Source organism: Somniosus microcephalus, chromosome 18 (genome assembly GCF_052327205.1).
Source record: "Somniosus microcephalus isolate GS21.2 chromosome 18, FLI_Smic_1.0, whole genome shotgun sequence".
Classification (NCBI taxonomy): Eukaryota; Metazoa; Chordata; class Chondrichthyes; order Squaliformes; family Somniosidae; genus Somniosus; species Somniosus microcephalus.
This window is the reverse complement of record NC_141004.1, coordinates 40,671,109-40,698,872: the sequence shown is the minus strand read 5'-3', so window position 1 is coordinate 40,698,872 and position 27,764 is coordinate 40,671,109. Positions and strand designations below refer to the sequence as shown.

The following is a 27,764-nucleotide window of genomic DNA, read 5'->3' as shown; positions in this document are numbered from 1 at the left end:
CTTCAATAAATTATGAACCACACAAACACTTTTCTGAAATATCCAAGGAATGCACAATATACATCTCAAAAATTATGGACAACTGCAGCAATGATAGAAGAAAAGGTACGACGAGGGAACAGCATTTTTCTTTTTACAAGTAATGGAGCATAGCAAACAATTCAACTAAAAGCTTGAAAATTACTGCCCTCCATACACTGTTTCTTCTTCAGTTTTTATAACAGAAGAGATTGTGCCCAAATTATATTTATGCTGTTCAGAGATAGTACATTGATGAAACTATTCAAGTGCAAGTTTCTGAGCTTCATGGGAACATTGTGTAGACAGTCTATGTAGATGCACCAAAAATGAAATCAAACTTTAACTCTTCTAGTACTGCAGATGAGTTTCCTCGTCCAGATACTATCTGGCTGCAGAATCCACCACAAATATACTCATCCAACATCCCTTTCCTTGGTTTGAAAGTAGAAGTGTCAAAGATTGACCTGGGGCTACCCGATGGCTCAGCGAGTTTTTCCTAGTGAGCCACACAAGTCAGGGAGTCCGAGGTTAGATCCACACCATGTACTGAATTAACCGATTCCCAGCCAGGTTATTTATGGTAGTGGTGAGACAATTGGCCTCAGTGCTCCTGAGCCAGGATGGGTCATTATCCAGTGACCCTTGCTAGAAATGCATATGTGGACAAGAGGTGCCATTCTCCCCAATCAAATGGTCAGCCTGCACGCAGTGTCAAAGCTCACGTGAATAATGGCCATTTGGACAATTTGGCGAGAAGGCAAACCAGTGCCCGTGGTACAGTTTGCCAGCGGGCAGTCAACACCTTCAAGAGAAGAGGAAAGGGAGGGAAGAACATCGGCAAGAAAATAAAACAGAAAGCTAGATCTAGTTGCACATATGATGCAACAATGTTGGGCCAGAAATTCGTGACCAAATGCGTGAGTACGGTCTGGGTACTCATGCATCTGGCCGTTGGAAATGCCGGCGTTCAGCATGCACAGCGCATGCGGGGAACGCCGGCATTTCCAGTCCTCGGAACGAAGGGGTTCATAGGCACAGCGCGTGCGACTGCACAGGCAGCGCTTGAGCAGTGAACTTCGTCGATTTCATTCATGGATTCAGTGAGGGTAAGTCCTTACAAGTTACACTTGAAAAAAGCATGTGTAAAGTTGTTCCAAGGCTGCGGAGGAAGATATATTTTATCGTGGAGCTTCTGAAAGGCAATATTTTTGTTTGGGAAAGGGAGGGAAGTTATCTTAAGAAATTTTAAGTAAGTTTTAAAGTTTAAATTTTTTTTTTTTTTTTTTTTTAAAAACGGGTTTTCAGAATGGTAGGTAGAAGGAGCAATTGTGGCTGTGTGAATTGAATGTGAAAATGAGTGTTCTAAAATGAGTAATGTAACATTTCCAGCACTTTTAAGAAAGGAACTTTTCATCAGTAATAAGTAATTATGTATGTATGTCCGCATATATTCCTTTACGTATATGTATGTATGTTTTATATTCCTTTACTTATGTGTATGAATGTATGTTTTTAATTATGATTTTCCAATAAGTTACTTTCTCTGAAAGTCATAATTAAATAATACATTCATACACATAAGTAAAGGAATATATACATAACACGCAAAGGAATATATACAGACATACATACTTTCAGAAGCTCCACGATAAGAAATATCTTCCTCCGCAGCCTCTGGAGCAACTGTACCCATGCTTTTTTCATGTGTAAGTTGTAAGGACTTGACCTCACTGAAAGCATGAATGAAAGCGGCGAATTTTACTGCGCACACGTTCTGCCTCTGAACCCCTTCGTTCAGAGGACAGGAAATGCCGGTTTTCCCCGCATGCGCTGTGCATGCTGAAAACCGGCATTTCCTCCGGCCAGACGCGCAAGTACCCGACCGTACTCGCGCATTTGGAAGGGAATTACTGGGCCAACATTTTACATGTCAATAAAATGAAAAATTTAACAATTGCACGATTTGCCCCCTCGCATCTGCGACTGAGGGTCCAAGGAGGTGCATTGCGCAAGAGGTCATCGTCGTACGTATCCTCACACTGTTCCCTTTCGGGAACTGTATGAAGTGGTGGAAGGATTTATGGCCGTGATTAACGCTCATTCCGTGACCGTAACCATCTTTGAACCAGCCATTAGGGTGGTTAGTCCTATGGCGGGAGGGTTTTACGGGCTCCCACAACCCATCTGAGGGGGGGGGGGGGCCACCCACACCCACGGACGCAAGTATCCCGCTGGATGTCCACCCAGAATTTATAGTTGGAGCTCCGACTCCACTTGCCGGGACTGTCTGGAGTGGGGTTCGAAACCCTACTCCTTCTGGCCCAGCGGCGGGGATGCTTACTGCTACGCAAAAGGCCCACTCCGCACAAAAAGGTGACACCCATACGTTTCCTGCGCCTTTTCCCTCCCCGTGACTGGAGCCCTATGCTGCCACTTGAAAGACCAAGCTATCATCTGCCCTTTTTGCGGCGCCTTTGACTTCTCATTACCAATGATGAGCAGGCGCTGTGCCTCCACCTCCTTGAGGAGATTGCCGAGGTCATCATCAGTTCAATTGTGAGTTCTTTTAATGCCGTGAATTGTGCTCATTCCAGCCATTTCACGTTGCTAATCGGATTGGGCCTTTGGCATAGCGGTAGGATCCCCGCCGCTGGGCCAGATCAGGGTAGGGTTTCGAACCCCGCTCCAGACAGTCCCGGCAAGTGGAGTCGGAGCTCCGGCTCTAAATTCTGGGTTGACATCCAGTGGGATATTTGCGTCTGTGGGTGTGGGTGGCCCCCCCTCCTTGTATAGCTTGTGGGAGCCCGTAAAACCCTCTCGCCATAGGACTAACCGCCCTAATGGCTGGTTCAAAGATGGTTACGGTCACGGAATGAGCGTTAATCATGGCCATAAATCCTTCCACCACTTCATACAGTTCCCCAAAGGGAACAGTGTGAAGACACGTATGACGACAACATTGCTAAATAAATAAATGGAATTAAAAAAATTCTTTTAGGGCTTTTAAAAGTCTTTAAATTGCTTTAATTCTGTTTAAAACTACTTCAGATTCTTCAAAATAATGTAAACGTTTTTAAAAGTTTATAAAAGTTACCAAAAGCTTCAAAAAACTTCCAAAAACCTATTTAAACTGCTGCTTTGCATGTAAAAATGCTTAGCAGCTTGGCAGAAACATTGGGGGCGTGTCCTGTTAAACTGAGACCTCAAGGGGCGTGTCTCAGTTGCACAGCGCGCTACAGGCTTCGCGCTGGCTGCACTCCTGGGCGGCGTGACGTCAGACGCTGCCCGGGAGTCAACATTTTAAAACAGCAATTCCAGGCGTCCCTGAAGCTCAACGGCCGGCGCGTCGGGTAAGTGCAGATCGGGGGCTTACACGCGCGGCAAGACCCCGACTCGAATTTCTGGGCCGTTAATTTTCACATCTGGGATTTTTGTCTGACCTGGAAACCAGTCTTTAAAGTTGTAATTTGCCACTGAATACACCTTTTTAAAAAACTTACTCCCACCTCCAAAATGGAGAATAGAAGCAAGATGAAAGAAGAAACAAGGAAACTGAAAGAATTTAAACTTTATTTCTTAAAAGGGGGAAAATGTTAGGAAAGAAAGGATAGGTTAAAAAAGTATAATTTAAGTAAAAAATTGGAAAAATGGAGAGTAGGGCAACAGGTTAAACAAAATTAGTGTTAATATTTTAAATAAAATTTTTTTTTTAAGTGTATAATTTAGTCTAAAGAATCGATATCACAAAAATAAAAACTACCCCCGATGCTAGGGTAGCTTTACTGCTTATATTAGTGTTACTTCCAGCATCACAGTGCGTGAGCTAAAAAGTTTTTTTTTTTTTTTTTTTTTTTTTTTTTAAAATAGGTTGTCATAGGGAGACAGGAATTTCCCTAGACCTATAGGCAGTCTAGGAATATAAAAGTCTAATATAGGTTCTTGCCCTGCCCCACTCCCTATATGTAAATACATATCACAAAATCCAAAATATAGCAAGTGTTTCATTGGCCTTAAGACAGGCCAATTTATCTTACAAATATCATATCTGAAGATCTTCACACCAAAACTATAGATAAGCTTGGCATATTACACATCACCTTAAAGTAAAATTTCTATACAATTAGTGATGGGTTAACTGCACTCCTAATGTTTGCCAAATAAAATCTGTGGGTCTCATGATCACATCATATGGATGTATCACGTCACCATAAATGTCAGTGAAAGACAGGCATAATGTGAAAATGCCATGAGCAATTTTATGCTGGTGACTGCAATTTTGCTGATCCTGATAATGCTGCCAATTTCCTTGAAGTCACAATCAGCAATGTTAACATTTGGGCATCCAATATATAGTGACTGTTCAACCCAGCACTATGTATAATATTAGAAACAAACATTTAGCCTACCAGTTTTTTGGGTCTACCTCTGGGCTTCGTACCTCCTGCACCACCGGATTTCTGGAAAAGAAACAAGGTATGAAAACCGAGAATGCGCATATCAAGTTTATTTTTAAATCTATTTTTAGAACACATTCTACAGGTGCTGCTGTCTACCTCCATCCAGGAGTCTTACTAAGATAGCAAATTAAGTGAGTAGGGTAATGGGGAAATATTACTAAAGGGGACTTATGTGACAAGTAAACATATTCAACACCTCCTGCATTCTGCAGCTTTTTTCCTTCACCTTTCAACAATCACCGCAAGGATAACAAAAATGCCCTTCAGGGAAGGTAACCTGCCAGCCTTAACCTACCTTGGGATACACGCAAATTCTATCCCAAACCATGTGGTTGACTCTTAGGCCCCAATTTTAAAGGGAGGACAGGTACGGTGTGTGCGAGCCATTTGAATAAATGTTTCGGAGACTCGCTCGAACCCAGCCGGATCTTATATGCTGACCCATGATCCCCTTCCCAACAGGTCCAGCCTGACAGGGTAGCTGTCACTGCTCCCCCGCTTTGGCCTTCAACTAAAATTGCAGATCGGGTCCCGATTACATCATCCGACCCGATCTGCATACTTAACGAAGGACCCCACTGCCTTCCTTACGGGTGTCCTGCTTGCCTGCTCAAAGCAGCAGGTTCAGATCAGGGCATGGCGAGAAGGCGGCGGGATCAGAGGGGGCAAATGATTGGCTTCATTTTAACTGACCAACTGCCTGATTTCCATTATCAAGACTATTAGGGATGGGCAAGTAATGCTGCCTTGCCAGCAATGTTCCCTCTAAGCTGCGCGGCCGCTCAGCTCGCTGCCAGTCCCGTGCAGCCCGGGATTGGCTTTTTCAATGTTAAGTTTTGCCCGTGCACGAAACTGCGAAGGGGCCACACACCCAACATAATTATTAGGGGGAACATTGTTTGCCAGCATTGCCCACATCATAGAATCATACAGCACAGAAGAATGCCATTCGGCCCATCGTGTCTGTGCTAGCTCTTTGAAGAGCTATGCAATTAGTCCCACTCCCCTGCTCTTTCACCATAGCCTTGAAAATGTCTCCTTTTCCAAGTATATATTCAATCCCCTTTTGACAGTTACTATTGAATTTGCTGCCACCACCCTTTCAGGCAGTGCATTCCAGAACATAACTTGCTGCGTAAAATAATTTCTCTTCATCGCACCTCTGGCTTTTTTGCTAATTATCTTAAATCTGTGTCCTCTGGTTACTGTCACTGGAAACAGTTTCTCTAGATCAAAACCCCTCAATTTTGAATACAGGGTATCTCTATTAAATTTCCCCTCAACCTTCTCTGCTCCAAGGAGAACAATCCCAGCCTCTCTAGTCTCTCCACATAACTGAAGTCCCTCATCCCTGGTACCATTCCAGTAAATCTCCTCTGCACCCTCTCCAAGCCTTGGCATCATTCCTAAAGTGCAGTGCTCAAACAATACTCCAGCTGAGGACTAACCAATGATTTATAAAAGGTTTACCAGAACTTCCTTGATTTTGTACTCTATGCCTCTATACATAAAGCCAAGTATCTGGTATGATTTTTTTTATTTTTTTAAAAACAGCCTTCTCAACTTGTCCTACCACTTTCAAAGCTATATAAGTTTGTGAACCCCCAGGTCTCTCTGTTCCTGCACCCCCTTAAAAATTGTATCATTTAGTTTATATTGTCTCTCCTCATTTTTCCTTCCAAAATACATCACTTCATACTTCTCTGCATTAAATTTAATCTGCCCTGTGTCTGCCCATTTCACCATTCTGTCTATGTCCTCCTGAAGTATGCAACTATGCTCCTTGCTGTGTACTACATTTCTAAGCTTTGCGTCATTTGCAAACTTTGAAATTATGCTCCCGATACCCACGTTCAGGTAATTAATATATATCAAAAAGAGCAGTGGTCCTAATACCGACCCCTAGGGGACACCACTGTGTATTTCCCTCCAGTCTGATAAACAACCGTTCACCACTACTCACTGCTTCCCTCAGCCTGAGAATGAAGAAAAGGAAAAAAGTGTAGGCTCAATGGGCCGAATGGCCTACTCCTTTTCCTATGTTCCACAAAACTGCTCTGTAGGGCATGGCACGCCCAACATTTTATAGAAGCGATCAAAAAGTGGTGAATTTTTACAAACCATGTATCACTGGGGTAGATCACAGCAGCAGTCCACATTAAGGTTTTGGTCTAGACCAAGAGAATTAATCCACCTCATGAACATCAGAGCTACAGAACAGCCTTTCAACAATTAATTTCTCAGAAAATTGTGGGATATATAAAACTTTACATCTCCAACATACAAACAATATTCCACTTTACATAAAGGTTTGGAAAAGTTACACAGAGGTGACAGAAAATGAAAGAGAAACGAAGAGTAATTGCTCTTCTGTGCATCACATTCAATTTCTATTAACGATGGTGCGCAAATACAATATAAAAGGATTTTGCTTAAAAGAGGAAAAAGTACAACTATGTAATATTACGACTATTTTCATGAGCAAGGAACTTGCAATCAGCAACTTTACTTTTTAAACTCTTTCACATCGTGGGATTGAAACAAATTCAACAATCCACCCCTTTTCTAGGCCTGGATGTTAGTCACCAAGGTCACAGATTCCACGGTGGCTTGTGGTTCTTGCATGAGCAAACAGAAAGTTGGCGGGGGGGCGGGTGGGGTGGTGAAGGGAGGAGAGTTGCTTTACCAACTGGCTTGATAAAGAATGGACAAAGAACTTAACCACACATGCTGGTCAGAGGATTGGAATGTTACGGACTGCCAGATCTCAAACCAGAGGTGTCAGGCAAATGGCCACGAAATTCCATGAGATATGCATCAGTTGGCACTTTCTTTAACAAAACAAAAACAAACCAAGCTATTTTTTTATATAAAAAAGGTTCCAACGTAAATAGTTCACATTTAGCAACCGCCATTCATAAATGTGATTTAAAAAAATATATATAACCTGGCTTTGAAAACAAATTCTCATGTAAAGGTTTTCAAAAGGTTTATGCCATAATACAATTTCTGTCGCATACAAAAAGTATTCTCAGGAAATGTATGTGTGTAATCTAACCAGGTTCAGGGTTTGATCCACATAAATGAAGCAAGAAACTTAACGAATGTTAAAAAAAAATGTTGCTTCTTATCCTTCACAATAAAATGTAATATGGCACAGTTAAATTAGTTCATTATGGTTTATCACTTCAGATTTACTGGGATCACAATAGCCGCTCATGCAGGATCGATGAATGCATCCCAGGAAAAGCAGGTCCATCAGTGGTGTACCTGGCAATGAGACAGCGTCAACTGCAAAAAAAAATGCATTCCTGACGAAAGGAGAAATCACACAGATGATACAGAATTCCTAAACAGAATGTTTATCATATGCCACCACTTTCCAGTGTAAAATATAATGCAGCATTTATATTCTGGACCGCAATTCAGGAATCAGTACTGTAACATAAATGAGGTGGCGCCACAAAAATACTGCGGGCCGCTGTTGGCCCGTGCTTGCCCCACTTTGCTTTGCCTCCCCCTAAGCTAGGGCGACCATATTTTCTAAACCGAATCTGGGGACACACGGGGTGGGAGAAGAGCAAAGTAACCAGGACGGAAAATGTAGATTGTGCAGCGTAGCGAGGCAAAATTTTTTAGCCACCTATATTTTAACAGTTGCACATATACACTACAAATGCAATACAATTGTGCATATAATTACCGCGAATGTGACGTCACACTATTGAAGCACATTCAGACCCCAGTGACCGAGGTCACACCTAACCCCGACCCCCCCGCCAGTGACTGAGGGTGCACCTGATCCCTTCCCCAGTGACTGAGGTGACACCTGACCACTTCCCTCCGCCCCCGCCTCCCATTGATTGAGGTAACTCCTGACCCTCCCCACCACCAGCCCCCCTCCACGCAGTATCTAGGATTAGCAACCCCTCCCCAGTGACTGTGACCGGGCCCTCCCTCGCGGCCTCGCCCTCACCCGTTCCGGTTGCCGTGCTCCCAGGCACTTCCGGCGCCGACAATCCAGCAGCACGAGATCAGCTGAAAACTCAAACAACAACCGGCACATGTGCGGAAAGACTGCCCAGTTGCGCCTGTGCAGTGAGTCGCTCTGGCCATTATACAAGTTGTTGTTTTAATTTAGCCTTAGAGCCGCAAACTGACAGCTCAGGGGGGGACACTCACTGGCCGGGGGGACACTCACTGGCCGGGGGGAGGGGGGACACTCACTGGCCGGGCGGGGGGCGGAAGACACTCGCTGCCCGGGGGGGGGGCACTTCGGGGATGTGTTTCTTGAACCGAGGACTCTTCCAGGGACATTGTTTGCCCAGGGACACAGTACCTCATCCGGGGACTGTCCCCGGAAAACCGGGACATGTGGTCAGCCTGCCGTAAGCCCCTCTGCCCATGACCCGCCTGCGGGCCAGTCCGGCATCGGAACCAGATGGAATTCTTCAGGCCCTAATGGAGAGCTGCATTGGGACCGCTGTTTGGCACCCGCAGCTCACCACTTCTGTACAAATGAATGTTTCTCAGGCCAGCATGGGGAGGCATTCAGAGCAACTGTTCTGCTAACTTGCCACCCGTTTGGGCACAAGTCAAATTTCTGTTCCGCCCCCCCACCCTTTCTCTCTCTTTAGAATAAATGGTGACCCAACCTATCTGTTATTATGGAGCCACAAAAATGCGAATATGCTAACTGCCTGTATTTTACACAGACAGTGTTTTGAGGGCACGGTCAGCATTTCTTGAAAAAAATTGAGTGTGATCTGGTTCCCTTAGTGCTGCTCCTTCAAGAGTCCTGTTGTTAATGAAAGAAAGAGATTGCCACTGCTGCATACTGTAGGCAGGAATTGTCACGAGGATAGGAGCTGCTGCCTACAGTATGGAGTGGCAGGACTCAGGAGAGAGAGAGAGAAGGCAAAAATGGGTGGCAATGAAGGGAAATTGGAAGATGAAGGATGGGGTAACCAAAGAAGGTAACTAGAGAAAGGGCTGGTGAGAGTGCCAGCATGAACTAAGGGAGGGGAGGGGAAAGAACAACAGCTTGAATGGGGGAGGTGGAAGCAGCATGCAGGAGAAGAGTACCAGGCTGAAGTGAGGAGGGAGAAGAGTGCCAGTATGAACTGGGATGGCTGGAGGAGGAGACAGTGTCATTGTGAATGGGTGAAGAGTTAGATGGAGTGCACTATCTCTGTGTAATACGCCCGGTGGGGGTAGAGTGGCTTTGCAAACTGGAGCAGAGGTGCTGAATGTGAGAGGGGGACTGTTCAGGTAAATTTTGTGGAAATGATGGTCTGGTTGGTCTGATCAATGTCACTTTTTTTTTTAAAAGAAAAAGGAAAATAAATCAGTAAGTATATAAAGATGCTTAAAATTAACCAACATGCATCATTTTTAATGTAAAATTCAAAATTTTTCAGGGAGCATGCCTCTAGACCACCTAAAAATGTATCATAAATCTTGTGCTTTCAACATTTGGATTTCCGCTTTAGGCTTTCATGTACAGTACGTTTTTTTCCTTCAAAACAAGTGAAGGAATGTTGGCTATACCGACAGCTTAAGTTACAAAGTCCATGCAACTACTTGTTTTCACATGTCGTAGGCTTATAATCAGGGCCGTTCTTGAATTGTCAGCTTTTTGGTGGCAGTGCCAGCTTTATTTTTTAAGCTATTGGTCAACTTTTGCCCAGGTTTCAGTGTTGGCATGTATGAAAAGGTGGGTCTTGTCAGGTTCAGGCCACCAGTTCCTGAAAGTAGAGGCCGAGAGATAGTCTCCTGCATTTGCATGTGCTTATGAATTGATAACCTCTATGAAAATTCTGAGATTTCACTGACAGAATAAACTTACTTCACAAAGTCTGTTAATTTACTGCTAAAATTGTCCTCTCCAGGCTCCCTTCAGAACTGTTCTTCCCTAAAATTTATCTTCCTTACATCTTTATGATAAACCCACTGATAAATATTAATCTGACAGACTTTCCTCTCCCTGGTTTTCTCTACACTTAGACTCTGCACTGTACAGCAGAGCCCAGAACAACTGGCACCCAACTGAAAATTAATTAGGAGTGGCACTGGGAAGCCATTCTCCCCAGAAAGGAACAGTTATACATAGTGTAAAATCTGTACATTGAAAGCACTTCCATTCCTAATCAAATGACATTCTTCTTTAAATATGATCGAACATAAAATATTCCCAGGTCGCGAGTGTTTAAACATTTAGGGGGAAAATTCAGTTGGTTGCACCTCCCGTTAGCGCCTTAAGAGGGCGCTAACGGGACGCAAACCAACTAGCGCCCAGGCGCGGCACTGCCCACGCCTCCCGCAAAATTCAGCGGCAGATTAGTGGTGGCGCTAACCGGCAGCGCCCCGGCCACGATCTTCGGGAGCGCCCCCTGACTTACTGCCAGACGCTATGTCCGACGGGGTCAGGGGGGCGTACCTGTGGCCGGGGAGGCGCAATTTAAAGGCGAGGTGCGGGGCGGCCATTTTTGTTGCTGGCCGCCTGCCAGCACCTGCCTGCGCTCCCGTCCCAGACCTCCTGAAACGCCCCCTCCATGGAGTGCTGGCTGCGCTCCAAGAGCCTGGCACTTCTCGAGTGCCGGGCTCTTTTGCCTGCACTCCCGATCCCCGGGGGCCCAGCTGGGCCCCAGGTCGCGCTGCACAAGGCCCCTCCCCTTTAAGAAGGGGAGGAAGGCCTGCAATACCGCGGCGCGACGTGCCGCAGCATGCGGCGCTGCGGCACATAACGCCGCAATATTGACTCATAGCGCCCCAAGAAGGATGCGGGGCGCTTCCAGTAGCACCCCGCTTCCCTCTTGGGGTGCAACCGCTCAATTTCCGGCGTGGGGAACGCTAATTTTTCCGGGGCACTACTTTTAGAGCCCCGGCGAAGTTAGCACCCCAATTGGGGCACTACTCAATTTTTAGCCCTTAGTATAAAAGACAAATTTCAACAAAAGCACATTTTCAAAGACCAATCACTTTTAAGCAAAAAGTTAAAAAAAAAAATCTTCTTTGATATTATTTAGAATAAATTGCTGAATAAATAAATGGACTGTGGTATCAGGATCTGAATGCCAGCTGTTATTATCTGGAGTTGGTAGGAACCATGTCCTAGCAGAACCCTACTTGGCAAATTGATTGCAGCTTTATCAGGATTCAGCTGGACAGCACAGCAGATCCATACTAGAATACACAAAGAACATAAAGAAAAGTACTGTGTTTCCTTTACCTATCTGGAACAGGAATTTGTGTCATATTTCAGTACTGCTATTGCTAATTAGTGTTACTGACACTTTTAATGGCAAGCTGGGACAAGCGCATGATTTTAACACTGCTATGAAGGGAATGTGTATAGGAAGTGTACAACAATGCAATACTTCTGAGGCACTTTTATACTTCATTTTTGATCTTTTTTCCTCCCAAGAGCATGACTTCCATATGTCACCCTGCCTTTTTACATTCTGTTTAGCAGAGCCAGTCCCTCTCTTGCTGCTAGGTTCCACCATGAACCAAACACGTGGGACCGATTCCCTGCATTTATTTTAAATCGGTGCCTGTAACCCAATGGTCCATATTTATGCATCTATGATGCTGAAGTTTACTCTAGATCATTTGGTTTATACTTTAAGATGAGCAAAGTACCATATCTGCAGTCAGCTTAAAGTAGTGTGAAAGCATCTTATATAATAATGAAAAATCGAGCCAAGAAGCAACAAAAGCATAGGTAATGGGTTCCAGTGATGGACGGCCTCAGATGGAGTAGAGGCAGACAACGAGGTGGAAATAAGTGATGTTGGTGATGGATAGGACGTAACATTTGAAGCTCAGATCAAAATGAAACATGATGTCACAGTTATGTACGGTCTGATCCACCTTGAAGGAGTAGTCGGTGAAGCGGGACGGCGTTAGTCGGTGAAGCGGGGCGGCGTTAGTCGGTGAAGCGGGGCGGCGTTAGTCGGTGAAGCGGGGCGGCGTTAGTCGGTGAAGCGGGGCGGCGTTAGTCGGTGAAGCGGGACGGCGTTAGTGTCAACAGAGCAGAATTTGTGGCAGGCCGAAAACTATGGATTCAGTCTTCCCAATATTCAGTTAGAATGGGAGAGAGGTAAAGCTATGAGTCATCAGCATATATATGCAAGCTGGCTCTGCACCAGAGGATGATGTATCAGAGGGGCAGCATATAGATTAGGAAGAGGAGGGGAGAAGGATAAATCCTTGATGGACTCCAGTGGTGATGGCAAGGGGGCAGGAAGAGAAGCCATTTCCGGAGATGTGCTGACTGCACTGGGACAGGCAGGAGGTGAACCAGCAAGTCCCATGGAGCTGGAGAATGGTGAGGAGGCAATGGGGTGGTCAAATGCGTCAATGCTGCATATAGGTTAAGGAAGCCAAGGAGGGATAACACCATGGTCACAGTCAGAGAGAATGTCATTCTTGGCTACTACTAGGAGGGATCAATTAAGCAGAGCCAACGGGCCATGTAAAATTAGGGAGTGGGACAGATTCAGCCACAGGCTGGAGGGGATTGGAATCCCCCCTCCTGCCTGGCAGAGTCCTGAGGCTGCTGCCACATCTAACTCACCCAAGAATATACTTTTCAGTTCATGCAAAGAATTAGTTAATTTAAGAAAGGTTCTGTTGGGAAAGTGTAGTGCAGTGGTTTATACATTGGTCTTTCATCTTGGAGACTGTGGTTCAAATCCAGCCCAGACTTATGGGATGAATGTCTCGTGACTGCTGTCTATAAGGATCCTATGTGAAATTTAAGCCAAGATTCCCTACCCAATTCTCTCCAGTGACTCATACTGGAACGTGCTTGTACTAAGAAATCAGTTGAGGGCAAGACCAGGTTCATCGGTGAATTCTCCAGAGTCAAAATAGCCTGCCAACATTCAACGTCTAGGCTCACAGGCAAAGAATGGGCACTTAGGTGAGGTACTGGAGGGTTGCTCATACTCATGGTGCTGGATCCCAATCAAAAATCGGTGTCTTCAGGACGAGAGAGAAAACTGGAAAAAAGGTGACTTTAAAAAAAAAAGTGCACAAAAAACTAGGAACGAACTCAAAAACAACAACATCTATATATACACTTAAACAAGGTAAACTGTACTAGCAGACTCCTCTTGAACTACTGCAGGATTTCTGAGCACATCAACAAAAAGTGCACAAGACAATACTGTTTTTTTGAGTTGAATTAAGAAAGGTTCTGTGGTTCCTTATATTTCTATGATTTTAAGTTATAAATAGAATCGGTTAATTAACAGATGTTTGCAGATATTACACACAGCTAAAACCCTGCAGATGCTAGTAGACAAAACAACAGTAACTGCTTGTGCAGTATTTCCTTCTGTAAAGCCACTCTATTGGGATCTTTCCAGTTAACTGTAAAATACACCAAAGTGGCTTCATGCATTTCCACAAGCAGGCACGAGAAGTGGAAAAGAAAAATCTGACTCCCACGCTGCATATATTTCGATACACGTTGACCGTTACAGATTATAAGCTTATACAACAGACTGAAATGATATCATGTCCATGGGCTTGCAATTAGGTTGGAGAGATCAGTTAAATTAAAGACATAACTTAAAAAAATGTGTAGATATTCCTACATAAAAAAATAAAGCTATGGAATGCTTCTTATTGGATCTTGCCTTACAGAAGTCACAATTAATTATTCTGTGTTTTTTAAAAATAAAAAAGTACCAATTAAAGCATTAGTACCAGTTTTGTTCTTGCTTATTAAGCATTGCAAGATTGTAATCAGGAATGATGGACACAGAATTTATAAAGTTTTCTCATAACAGAAGAGACTTTTGGTGCAGTAGAGAATATATTTATTGCACAAAATATTTCACTGAAAGATGGTAAAAATCCTGAAAAGTATTGTTACGGCAGTGACTGCCTGTTCTGTTAAAAAGGAGGTTCATTAAACTGATACGTCTACAAATTCCACTATCCAAGATGGATCATAATGCACTCACATCATCAGGTATGTGAGTTGGGATGAATTAATTGCAAACAAATGGAAGCTGTTTAAAGCATTGCATCATTTCCTGGGAAACATCCAATGACTCACTATTCCAGCTGTGAGCATGTGTGGTGTTTTAAATGCATTTAACTGCACTATAAAAACACATCCACCTACAGTACTACTATACTATTGATTAACATTCCGCCACAAGACTGACAGAAATTGCTTTATTTGAAAAGAGACTTCAACAACCATGGTCAGTTTACGAGAATCCACTTCCTGTTAATTTAAACTTAAACAGGAATCTCAGAGTTCTTTCTGAATCACAGAAGACAAGGCTTCTTTCCACCTAGTTACAGCCCTGGGCACTAAAGTCAGATATAGCACAACCCTACAATGTTACCTTAAGTCCTACAGCACTACTTGCCTACATTCCCCACCCTTAGATCTCCCTGACGAACATGGCAAGTAAGCAATGAACTGCTTCTAGTTTTGTTTTATAGGCTCATGTCACAGAATCACAGAATCTACAGTGCAGATAGAGGCCATTTCGGCCCATCGAGCCTGCACTGACACATATCCCACCCTATCCCCGTAACCCCACGTATTTAATCCCCTAACACTAAGGGTCAATTTATCATAGCCAAATCAACCTAACCTGCACATCTTTGGACTGTGGGAGGAAACCGGAGCACCCGGAGGAAACCCACGCAGACACAGGGAGAATGTGCAAACTCCACCCAGACGTGTGAAGTGGATGGACACTGCTCACAGTTAGTTCAATTGGGAAACTTAATGTGGTGGGGGGTTACCAGGTGTCATGGAAGAAATCAGATTCTGTAAAAACAACAGGAACAGCTCATTCCACGAAGCCACTAGAATCCCTGATTCTGCCTACACTCTGCTAATATTAACTTGCTCCATTTGCGTTGTATTAAATCTTTTAGCCGCAAAATGTTAAATTGGTTAATCAAAACAAACATGCTCACTTTGCACAATTAGTGAGACCAAGAAATGACCAAGCATCATGGTTGTTGTTGAGTAAGATACAACTAAAACCTTTGAAAGTTGTATATAGCTCGTAAGCTACATGACAACTGCCTGATAGGGTGCTGGGATACAAATTCAATAGTAGCCTTCAAAAGGGGAATTGGATATATACTTGAAGGAGAAAAAATTGCAGGGATACGGGGAGAGAGTGGGGGAGTGGGACTGACTGGATTGCTCTTCGGGGGAGCCAGCACAGACTCAATGGGCCGAATGGCCTCCTTCTGTGTTGTACTATTCTATGATTCCATTATACAGTCACTTTTGGATATGCATCATAAAATAACACTGTTACAGGAAACTCTCGATTTACCGGCACCTAAATAACTGGAAGTCTCTGTTAACCGGCAAAATTCAGGAGTAGGTTCAGGTAAGTTTTACTTCATATTAGTGGCTGTTCCTGGATCTGTGGCTGTGTAACCGGGGTTCCTGCACTTGTTGCTAAGCAACAGGAATGCTTGGTCTGTGGCCGGGGTTCCTGCACCTGTTGCTAAGCAACAAGGAAGCCTGGATTTGTGGCTGTGTACAGGGCTCTCGTACCTTTTACTATACCGCTCTGTAATCCAGACTTTTTGATAAACCGGCACCACGCTGGTCCCGTCAGTGCCGGATTAAAAAAGAGTTTCCTGTACAAATTCTGGGTCTGCCCTAGATATTGTCATGGGTTTAGAGTCACCAGTTTCTCCGATAAGCAGACCCCCGTTCCTTGTATGCCTCCACATGCACCAAACCCAATCATTTATTTTAGGGAGTTGGGAAACTTCTACCAAACAAGCAGAGTTATTCTGGATTGACATACATGTGAGAAATTGCATAAGGCTGCTGAAAATTGTAGTTTTGTAACTGGAGCCTCTACTCAGCACCCTCCACTAGAGTAGCAAAGCTGGGGCCAGGAACTCAAAGAAATCAATCCTGTACCCTACCATTCAATGGCACTAGACTCTGGTTATTATTTTCTAGACTATAAAAAAGGTATTTTCCTGTATGATGAGGCACAATGCATTCGAGAATCAATCCACACCAATACCAATGGTAAGATGCAGGTTTCATCTCCAAAACAGATTATCTGGTCATTATCAAATTGCTGTTTGTGGGAGCTTGCTGTGTGCAAATTAACTGCCGCGTGCTATATTACAACAGTGACTACGCTTTTTTTTTTTTAAGTACTTCATTGGCTGTAAAGCACTTTGGGACATCTGGTGGTTGTGATAGGTGCTATATAAATGCAAGTCTTTCTTTCTCTGCCAAGTTCCTCGTCTCAAGTCATGTTGCTGTGGGAAAGTGCCAAGCAGCATCTAGAAGTCTCCCCATACACAAGAGGAAAAAGTTACATTTAAAGTGTCACCCCGAGCCAACGTCAGGTGTCTCCTAACACCAGGCTGGAAGCAGCATTAGCAAAGACCTTGGAGTCGGACATCTGATCAGCCATAGTGTATGGCCCAAGGGGAAAAAAAAGCCGGAATTCTAACTCACAAAAGGCAAGAGGAAAAAAAATTTGCGTTATACAAGCTTGGTGGAGGCATCCCATAAATGAGAACATAATGAAGTGCTGCATAATCATTCCACCAGAGTCCTGGAGGTCTATACAAGACACTGTATCAATGCAATGTTATGCCTGAATGAATTAGAAAATTATTTACACAAAATACTCAGTTTGATGCTGAAGCACACTTGCAATCAACAATTCTCAAGTTCTGGGAAAGAGGGCAGTGTGAAATTGAGAGCTTCTAGTTAGTCCAAACTCAATTTAAAACCTTTGGGCGATCCAAGGGGGGGAAAAAACATGGAGGTCCAAATTTGGACTCCATTCCATCAGTTGTGTGCCCTGCACTAAAATGTCACTTTAGCAGCGGACTATTTAAATGTATTGCATTGAGCAAGTCACATTTCCCTTGTCTCCACAGAGCATCATAATGCATGTGTTTTTTTAAGACCACTTTACTATTTACAGGAAACTTTGGTTTATCCGGAGGTTGTATGTCCGGAACACTCGATCTAACGGCAAAAATCAGGAGCCGTTTTCTATAAGGTTTTTTAGTTCTCGTTCTTTTTTTTTCCCCAGTCAGGCACTGCAAGGTCTGTAGCTATAGCAACAGCTTCAGCTAGAGACGCTTGCAGCTGCAGCCGACTCTTTAGAAGCTGTTGCTAAGCAACAGTGTTTGTTGTCAGATACGGAGATGAAAACCTCCGTATGCTTCAACATTAACTTTGTATGTCCGGCAGTTTTGATAGATCGGCAACACGCCGGTCCCGTCGGTGCCGGATATCACAAAGTTTCCTGTATTGTCAATTTATGTACAGCTGTGCTTTAAATCCTTGATGGGTACAGCATCACATGAATCCTGTGCCCAATAGCCTTAGCGGGCAGGTTACTGCTGAACTTGGCACAGACCATGCCACTGTTTCCATGAGCACGAGTCACTTTACCCCAGATGACACAAGTCTTGTTTGGTTTACCACCAGGAGTGACAGTGTTGTTCTTTGCTTTGTAGACGTAGGCACATCTCTTGCCCAGGTAAAATTCTGTTTCATCACGGCAATAAACCCCCTCAATCTTCAGGAGAGCAGTGTGCTCTCTTTGGTTTCGAAGGCCTCGTTTATAGCCAGTAAACACAGCTTTGCACCACAGTCTTCCAGGCATTGCGAGAGCGCGCAGGGCAGCTGAATAGCCTGCCCGAGAATCCAATGCTAATGCACCTTCCAGCATCCTCATGTTGGAATGCAGAATTGCTAAGCAACCAAGTTGTTTGGTTGTTAAGGAAGCCATCTGGTTGCAGAAGAGGAATAGCAATATGTATTTGGCTACTAGCCAATGGCATCTTTAGTAACAACATAACACAATCCACAAATCAACAAGGAAAAGCTCAGGAATTGGAAATTGATTGCGTAATTACTAAAATTCAGTTGTCTTTGTATATTAAACCTTGGGATTGGCAACCCAATCTTCTTGACTACATTGCCCCAATACATCATTACCGCACTATCAGCTGTATTGAAGAACTTCCCTCTTATTTTGTTGAAGGCAAAATAATGAAGCAGCCCACAGCAGGTGCTGGATTACATCCATGCTTGGGTAGACAAATGGCAGGTGACATTCACACCACAAAACAAGATAAATCCCAACTATTTTCCCTTGACCTTCAACAGCACCACTTTCACCAAGTCCTCCATCATCAAACCTTGGGGGGGGGGGGGGGGGTCATAAATAATCAGAAGCTGAATTGTGCCAGCCATATCAATACCATGGCTACAAGAGTAAAACAGGCTAGGTACCCTGTGAGGGGCTCACCTCCTGACCCCGCAAAGCCTCTTCAGCACCTACAAGGCTGAAGTCAGGAGTGCGATGAAATACTCACCACATGCCTGAACGAGTGCAGCCACAAGCACACTCAAGAAGCTTGACAACATTAGGGCACAGCAGTTCACTTGATTGGTGCCCCTGAACTTAATATCTACTCCTTGCACCACCAATGCATTGTGGCTGCTATATGTACTATCTACAGAATGCACTGCATCATATAACCAGGATTACTTAGACAGCATCTCCCTCCCCTGAGACCTCTACCACCGAAAATAACAAGAGCAGCAATGTTGTGGGAAGACGATGGGCTAGATTTTCCTGGAGCCGTCAGGCGGGGTTTCAGGCGTGTGGCGGGGGGGGGAAATCCCGAATTTGGGGATCCCGACACCATCCTGCCCAAAACCCCGCCCCACGTAAGTTTCAGGGGCGGCGGGTACCCGCCGCGCACTGGGACCCACCGAAACCAGGCGGGAAGGGATTAGTGCCAATTAACTGCCTGTTAACAGGTAGTTAACAAACAGTTTTTAGTCTAATCCCTATTTTGAGGAGTTTCGTGTGGGTTTCCCGATGGCTCCAAACCACGCCAGGTTAGAGCAGGCGGGCCATCGGGTTGAAGGAGTTGGAGGGGTCGCGATGTCGGCGCACAGGTGAGTGGTGGGTGCATGAGTGTAAAGGTAAGTGTGTTTGGGGTGTCTAAAGTGTGTAAAGAACTTTTACTTACCTGTATTTACCTTAACAGCCTTTCCTCCTGTAGCCGTCGGGAGTCCATCACTCACCCGGAACTTAAAGCTGAACGGCTGTGATCTGTCAAAAGTGACAGACTTCAGCTTTGAGTGCCGGTGAGAGTTCTAACTGAGTCTGTGCAGAAGGACTCATGTTAGAACTCAGAGTGTCAGTGTTTCACAGCTTCAAACAGCTGTGAAACGCTGATATTTCATCTGTCAAGAACTCTTGACAGATGAAATTGCAGTCTGTGACGTCACCTGTTGCTGGGTGGCCCTTAATTGGCCTGCTGAGCCCGCTGGGCGGCCTCAACAAGGTCAATCAAGGGGAAATCGCGCGGATTGGCCGGACATCGAAGTAGGCAGGTCAAAAACCCGAAAGGGGAAGTCCCGCCTTCTTCCCGACAGGTTCAGGAAAATCGACCCCCATCACTTCCTTCACACACCATTCTGACTTGTACCTACATCACTGTCCCTTTATTCTCGCTGGGACAATGTCCTGGAATTCCCTACCTAACAACATTGTGGGAGCATCATTTCCACAAGGACTGCAACAGTTTAAAGGTGACCCACTACCACCTTCTTGGAGCAACTATGGATGGGCAATAAACGCGGCCATGGTAGCACATCACCCACATCCAAAGAAAAAATAAAAACAAAGGCGGCTGAGGGACAGGGCTTCAGTAGTGTCTCACAGACAGAAAATTATACTGCCTCAATTCAACCCTCCAAATGTTATTGTTACGTAAGTGGCAGCAACATTTGTTTTTGCCTCTGCATAATGAAGGGGATAATAATGAAGTCTATAGTTAATAGGAGATTCCGTAGGAGCAAAAAAAAGTGGGCCTTCTATTGGCCAAATATAGTTCATACCTCCCCCTCCTGGTTAGGAATGAATGATGTTATTTTGAATGCTTCATTCTTAATATTTAATCCAATGCTTATTTTATTTCACTGGGCAATAGAATGACAACCGGCATGAATCATGCTGTTCAGCTGGCAACCTTTGTCCCATGCAGGATGTGAGCCTGCATGAGGCATGTTTGGAGTTTATGACTTATTTAGTGCAGGTGGGCTCTAGTATGAAATATTAATTCTTATGGGAATGATGGGCATGTCACTGCCCAAAAGAGCAAAATAGCTACGTATGCCATGCTAAAAGTCATGTGTATAGTGGTAATTCCTCTAAATTTTAGTGTATCCTCTAATTCACCATGAGCAGCACCATATATAATTACAAAATAAAGTGCATTTACTTCCCTCTAGTAATGTTGTCATATCGCTCTCCCAGCCAACCCACCTTCAGTGTGCCAGTGCAGCCTTCGGTCGCCTGAGGAAGAGAGAGTGTTTGAAGACCAGGACCTCAAACCCGGCACTAAGCTCATGGTCTACAGGGCAGCAGTGATACCCACCCTGCTGTATGCCTCAGAGACATGGACCATGTACAGCAGACACCTCAAAGCACTGGAGAGGTACCACCAACGCTGCCTCCGCAAGATCCTGCAAATCCATTGGCAGGATAGGCGCACCAACGTCAGTGTTCTTGCTCAGGCCAACATCCCCAGCATCGAAGCTTTGACCACGCTCAATCAGCTCCGATGGACGGGTCACATTGTCCGCATGCCCGATACGAGGCTCCCAAAACAAGCGCTCTACTCGGAGCTCCGGCACGGCAAGAGAGCCCCAGGTGGGCAGAGGAAACGTTTCAAGGACACCCTCAAAGCCTCCTTGAAAAAGTGTAACATCCCCACCGACACCTGGGAATCCCTGGCCCAAGACCGCACAAAGTGGAGGCGAAGCATCCAGGAAGGCGCCAAACACCTCGAGTCTCTTCGCCGGGAGCAAGCGGAAGCCAAGCGCAGGCAGCGCAAGTCAACCCAAGCACCCCACCCACCCACCCCGTCAACCACCGTCTGCCCCACCTGTGACAGAGACTGCAGGTCCCGCATTGGACTCATCAGTCACATGCGAGCTCATTTTTAATGTGGAAGCAAGTCATCCTCGGTTCCGAGGGACTGCTTAAGAAGAGAAGGAAGAAGAAGACTGGCTGAAAGTACCTGTTGGAAGATTAATTTTGTTATTTTTCATATCTTAAGTTTTAATACTTTTTTGGTCACCAATGAAACAAAATAAAATTAAATAAAAAGAAAAATCATTAATTTTAAAGCAATTGCTAGGTTCACTTTTCTTTGACAATTTGTTTAAGCTCTGTGAAGTCCGGGATGACGGTTGACAAGACAGCAGAATAGAAACTCTTCTGCTTTGGAAACTCAGATTGGATACAAGCATTGGTGAACCAAAATACTGTATAAGATAGGCCGATGTAGGTCTCCCTATTTTGCCTCAACAAAGTGTTTAAACCCCAAATTTAGATTAGCAACTCTTACTGCACCAATGCAATTCTTTCCTGACTTTTCTCACCAGACTTGCCACTTCTATGTAAGTTTGGCAATTAATGCTATTATGTACTGTGGGTCTCAATGTTCCACGAGCTGGGTTGAAACTTTCAAATTCATTTCACAACACCCTTACAGCTAGCAGAGAGAGGAGACTTCCATCCCAGCTGTGAGAGCTGGAATCAAATCCAGGTTATAAAAACAAAAAGGACAATGTACTAACCCACCGCACTGTCCAGTCTCAAGTTTTAACATTTTCCTATTGTCTGTGCACTTTATGCAAAGGTACTGGGAATGAACTACACTTGATATATAGGAATTCCATCCATTCCAGACTGAATAAATACTATCCTTAATTGCTTCCCTCTCGCCTACACATGTGCACGTGCCTGTGTGTGTATGTATTACACAGACACACATATAATTGCCAAAAACACAAATGTCTAGGGAGAATACTTTTGCTGTATTGCGGTTTTACAGCAGAGCTGAGTTCTGCATGTGGAACCTAACCAATGTTTTGCCTTGAAAAAGATTAGAAATGTTCATATGACGTGCCTTGGCTACTTGTGTAGTAAGGATTTACTTTTTGAAACTATATATATTACAATTCAAGAATATAGTAAACTAACAAAGGTGCAGTGCACATTATTTAAACCAATCATAGTTTTATACTGCATTCAGGGAACTCCTGCAGTTGGAATGTAGCCTTTGAATGGAAATGGTTAAACTTTTGCAGCATATTAAACTGCACGCTGTAGCATTTGTGACATCAACAGTTTTAATTGTTTCATTTTGTATCATCTACTAACTATGTAAGGTACTATTTGTATTTCCTCCGCACCCCCCCCCACCCCGCCACAAGTGCCACTGTAAATGTAAAAACTGGATACATTAATAGATTATACCATCCGTCAAATGCTGTTTTAATTATGGGTTTGTATAAGTGATGTAGTGTGCCAGCATTTTAATACACCGGCAGGCAAGACAGGGCACGGATTCACACACACAAGACAGGTTCCAAATGTTGCCACACCATCAGGAAAGGCTTCCTCACAGAAGAAAATAGAAAAAAAACATAAACTATCACCACAAATTTCACTTCAAAAAAATTGAAATGTAATCTATTATTAATGGGGCGTATTTTGCTAACAGTGCTCACCGTTATAACAGGGTAAATTGGACAGCAACTTCTGGTGTCCACACGTGCGCAGTTAAATGTGCAAATCCGGAACTTGCCGTCATAGATACCCTGCTCCTCCACAGGATGCACTATTGCAGTCCTCGCTGATAGACTCAGCATTGAAATGAATGCAACTTACTGTACTTACCCACTAGTTTGCACTAAAAATGGCCAAAAAAGTTAGGGCTGGTGCATTCAGGACTGAGTTTAACAGCATGATAAGTAGTAACTGCTGCTGAACAACCTCTCTGCCCCTGAAAAAATAATTTTACTAGTTTGGAGTCTCATTCCCTCAGAAGAAAATTAATGTTCGAAATTTAAAAAATATATATATTTTTTTACTTTTTCTGTCTGTCCCTTTTGTCTCTCTCCCTTAATCCCATCTGTATTTCCCATCTATATTTCACGTACTGTACATCATTTAAATCTAATTTAGATTTCCTGCTTTATAATGTTCTGATGAAGGGTCATCGACCTGAAACATTAACTCTGTTTCTCTCTCCACAGATGCTGCCTGACCTGCTGAGTATTTCCAGCATTTTCTATTTTTATTCCTGCTTTATACTTCCTGGTTTAGACTGCCCTGTCTCAGGTGAGGATTCCTCAATCTGATTGAATCGGTTTCTTGCCCTGCTCACAGATACCACAGATCCCCTGTAGACAGTGCTGCGCTGAAATAGACGCCAGATTAGAGCATGTCTGTGCACTGAAGCCCGCGAGCGCCATTCCTTCGTCACTGACCACAAAATGCGGGCCATCATATCCAGTTTTTACATTTAACTAAAATTTAAAACCAAAAATGCTGGAAATGCACAGCAGATCCAGCAGTATCCAAAAAGATAAAGGGCCAGAAATTCGCGGCCAGAAGCGTGAGTACGGTCGGGGTACTCACGCATCTGGCCGTTGGAAATGCCAGCGTTCAGCAGGAACAGCGCATGCGGGGAACGCTGGACTTTCCAGACCCGAGGTCTATTCACAGCGCGTGCGACTGCACAGGCAGCGCTTGCGCAGTGAACTTTGTGGATTTCAATGATGGATTCAGTGAGGATAAGTCCTTAGAAGTTACACTTGAAAAAAGCAAGTGTAAAGTTGTTCATTGGCTGCGGAGGAAGATGTATTTTATCGTGGAGCTTCTGAAATGCAATATTTTTGTTTGGGAAAGGGAGGGAAGTTATTTTAAGAAATTTTAAGTAAGTTTTAAAGTTTAAATTTTTTTTTTTTTTTAAAAAGGGTTTTCAGAACGGTAGGTAGAAGGAGCAATTGTGGCTGTGTGAATGGAATGTGAGAATGAGTTATGTATGTATGTCCACATATATTCCTTTACGTATATGTATGTATGTTTTATATTCCTTTACTAATGTGTATGAATGTATGTTTTTAATTATGATTTTCCAATAAGTTACTTTCTCTGAAAGTCATAATTAAATAATACATTCATACACATAAGTAAAGGAATATATACAGACATACATACTTTCAGAAGCTCCACGATAATAAATATCTTCCTCCGCAGCCTCTGGAGCAACTGTACCCATGCTTTTTTCATGTGTAAGTTGTAATGACTGGACCTCACTGAAAGCATTAATGAAAGCGGCGAATTATACTGCGCACGCGCTGCCTGTGCAGTCGCACGCGTTCTGCCTCTGAACCCCTTCGTTCAGAGGACAGGAAATGCCGGTTTTCCCCACATGCACTGTGCATGCTGAAAACCGGCATTTCATCCGGCCAGATGCGTAAGTACCCCGACCGTACTCGCGCATTTGGAAGGGAATTACTGGGCCAACATTTTACATGTCAATAAAATGAAAAATTTAACAATTGCACGACTTGCCCCCTCGCATCTGCGACTGAGGGTCCAAGGAGGTGCATTGCGCAAGAGGTCATCATCGTACGTATCCTCACACTGTTCCCTTTGGGGAACTGTATGAAGTGGTGGAAGGATTTATGGCCGTGATTAACGCTCATTCCGTGACCGTAACCATCTTTGAACCAGCCATTAGGGTGGTTAGTCCTATGGCGGGAGGGTTTTACGGGCTCCCACAACCCATCTGAGGGGGGGGGGGGCCACCAACACCCACGGACGCAAGTATCCCGCTGGATGTCCACCCAGAATTTAAAGTTGGAGCTCCGACTCCACTTGCCGGGACTGTCTGGAGTGGGGTTCAAAACCCTACTCCTTCTGGCCCAGCGGCGGGGATGCTTACTGCTACGCAAAAGGCCCACTCCGCACAAAAGGTGACACCCATACGTTTCCTGCGCCTTTTCCCTCCCCGTGACTGGAGCCCTATGCTGCCATTTCACGTTGCTAATCGGATTGGGCCTTTGTCATAGCGGTAGGATCCCCGCCGCTGGGCCAGATCAGGGTAGGGTTTCGAACCCCGCTCCAGACAGTCCCGGCAAGTGGAGTCGGAGCTCCGGCTCTAAATTCTGGGTTGACATCCAGTGGGATATTTGCGTCCGTGGGTGTGGGTGGCCCCCCCTCCTTGTATAGCTTGTGGGAGCCCGTAAAACCCTCCCGCCATAGGACTAACCGCCCTAATGGCTGGTTCAAAGATGGTTACGGTCACGGAATGAGCATTAATCATGGCCATAAATCCTTCCACCACTTCATACAGTTCCCCAAAGGGAACAGTGTGAAGACACGTATGACGACGACATTGCTAAATAAATAAATGGAATTAAAAAAATTCTTTTAGGGCTTTTAAAAGTCTTTAAATTGCTTTAATTCTCTTTAAAACTACTTCAGATTACTCAAAATAATGTAAACATTTTAAAAAGTTTATAAAAGTTACCAAAATCTTCAAAAAACTTCCAAAAACCTATTTAAACTGCTGCTTTGCATGTAAAAATGCTTAGCAGCTTGACAGAAACATTGGGGGCGTATTCAGTGAAACTGAGACCTCAAGGGGCGTGTCTCACTTACACTGCACGCTCCTGGCTTCGCGCTGGCTGCACTTCTGGGCGGCGTGACGTCATACGCTGCCTGGGATTCTTCTTTTTCAAACACCAAGTCCAGGCGTCCCTGGAGCTGATCGGCAGTAGCGCGGGGTAAGTGCATATACGGGGCTTGCACGCGCGGCAAGCCCCGTTCACCAATTTCTGGCCCAAAATATAGATTAACTTTTTGGATATAGTCCCTTCTTTAGACCCCTTGATGAGATTACTACCCAGAAATCACTCATGTATCTATTTTTCCCTGCATACATTAAGGCAAAGAACTAAATTTGTTTTGCAATTTGCTATGGAAGCTTTCACTTATAAAAAGTACCTTTAGCCATAAGCACTTAAGATTGTAAGATGTTAAATGTTAGAAATAAAAACACTACAAAATATCAATATGAACGCTTTGAAATATCCTTTAAAGCATTTCAAAATGTATAGTTGCAAAGTGTCAATACAATGTTCAATTTCCTTTTCCTGATTTCAGAAAACCATATTTCCCAAACAAATGTGTCCATACTTGAGAAGTCTGCATTCCAGTTAATACTACCATTCTGCTTCCTCTGTCCTTCTCTACATTTCCACTTAAGTATTTATACATTAAAAAAATTAAAATAAGGTAGTTGCAAATTACATTAATGAGATGGCTGATGTTTACCTTTTGTTACCAATGTCTTATTACAGTAACAGATGATGGATGCTAAACATAGGAAAAGCATTTTCTACACAGCTGCAATTTGTTCTTGATACAACGTTCCAAATGTTTGGACTACTCTCCATCACCACAAAGAACCCTCTGTTTTCAACACTACAAACATCACGGTGCTTTTCAAGTACAGTATCTTATTAAAATCCCTGAAGAGCGCTATCTGAAATATTAAAGCACTGGTCAACTGAATTTGTTTTATTAACAATTTGGATATCAGTTTATGAAGCACAATTATTCCGATACAATCAAGTTGTTAACAGTGCAGTCTCAAAGACTATGACTATGTGTCAATGTCAGCCTTGGCTCAGTGGTAGCACTTTGAGTCAGAGGGGTTGTGGGTCACCCCACACCAGAGACTTGAGCATATAAACTAGGCTGACACTTCAGGGCAGTATTGATGGAATGCTACATGGTCTGAGGTGCTGTTTTTTGGCTGAGATATTAAACCTGCCTTCTCAGATAGACACAAAAGATCCCATGGCACTATTTGGAGAAGAGCAGGGGAGTGCTTCCCTGTGTCCTGACCAATATTTGTCGCTCAACCAATATCACTAAAAAACAAATTATCTGGTCATTATTTCTTTGCTGTTTGTGGGAACTTGCTGTGCACAAATTTGCTGCCATGTTTCCCTACAGTACAACAGTGACTACAATTCAAAAGTATTTCATTGGCTGTAAAGTGCTCTGGGATGTCCAGAGGTCATGAAAGGTGCTATATAAATGCAAGTTCTTTCTTTCTATGACCAACACTGTAAAAACAACAAATAAAAATTAAGTCTGGAAACTACTTGCCAATTATTAGTGAATAAACATGTTAAACATGCTTGCATGACATTCTGCTGTTTAAAACAAACAGCTCAACACCTGCTCTAAAAAAGCAGACAAAGGAATTTCAAACTAACGTCAATATTTGTGGATGAACATTTAACCCAACAGTTATCTCTAGGCCTTACTTTGTTCTGTATTAGATTGTGACAACTGTGATTACAAACATTTGATTATCCATGAATATTACCAAGTC

At 43.9% G+C, this 27,764-nt stretch overlaps 1 protein-coding gene, 1 long non-coding RNA gene and 1 pseudogene across 10 annotated transcripts in view; 1 reads left to right on the top strand and 2 right to left on the bottom strand.

The window, feature by feature from the left end:
- Positions 1-27,764, bottom strand: part of LOC147105233 (high mobility group protein HMG-I/HMG-Y-like) — a 134,019-nt gene that overhangs the window by 94,730 nt on the left and 11,525 nt on the right. For 5 of the 9 annotated variants that reach the window (XR_015081716.1, XM_086011388.1, XM_086011384.1 and 2 more), the window contains one exon: positions 4,428-4,478. Coding sequence is in view for 5 of the 9 variants with exons in the window: in XM_086011388.1 (XP_085867514.1) it covers positions 4,428-4,478 (51 nt within the window). In the remaining 4 variants the exon portion in view is untranslated. Of the gene's footprint in view, positions 1-4,427; positions 4,479-8,181; positions 8,337-8,454; positions 8,545-8,817; positions 8,936-27,764 lie in introns of those variants that run through there. The other 4 variants (XR_015081717.1, XR_015081715.1, XR_015081714.1 and 1 more) reach the window with 4 other exon arrangements.
- On the top strand, positions 8,514-27,521 carry LOC147105234 (uncharacterized). Its single transcript, XR_015081718.1, has 3 exons — positions 8,514-8,576; positions 23,602-23,686; positions 26,719-27,521. It is a non-coding gene; the product is annotated as an uncharacterized LOC147105234 (long non-coding RNA).
- LOC147105235 (large ribosomal subunit protein eL33 pseudogene) lies at positions 17,780-18,197 on the bottom strand (annotated as a pseudogene).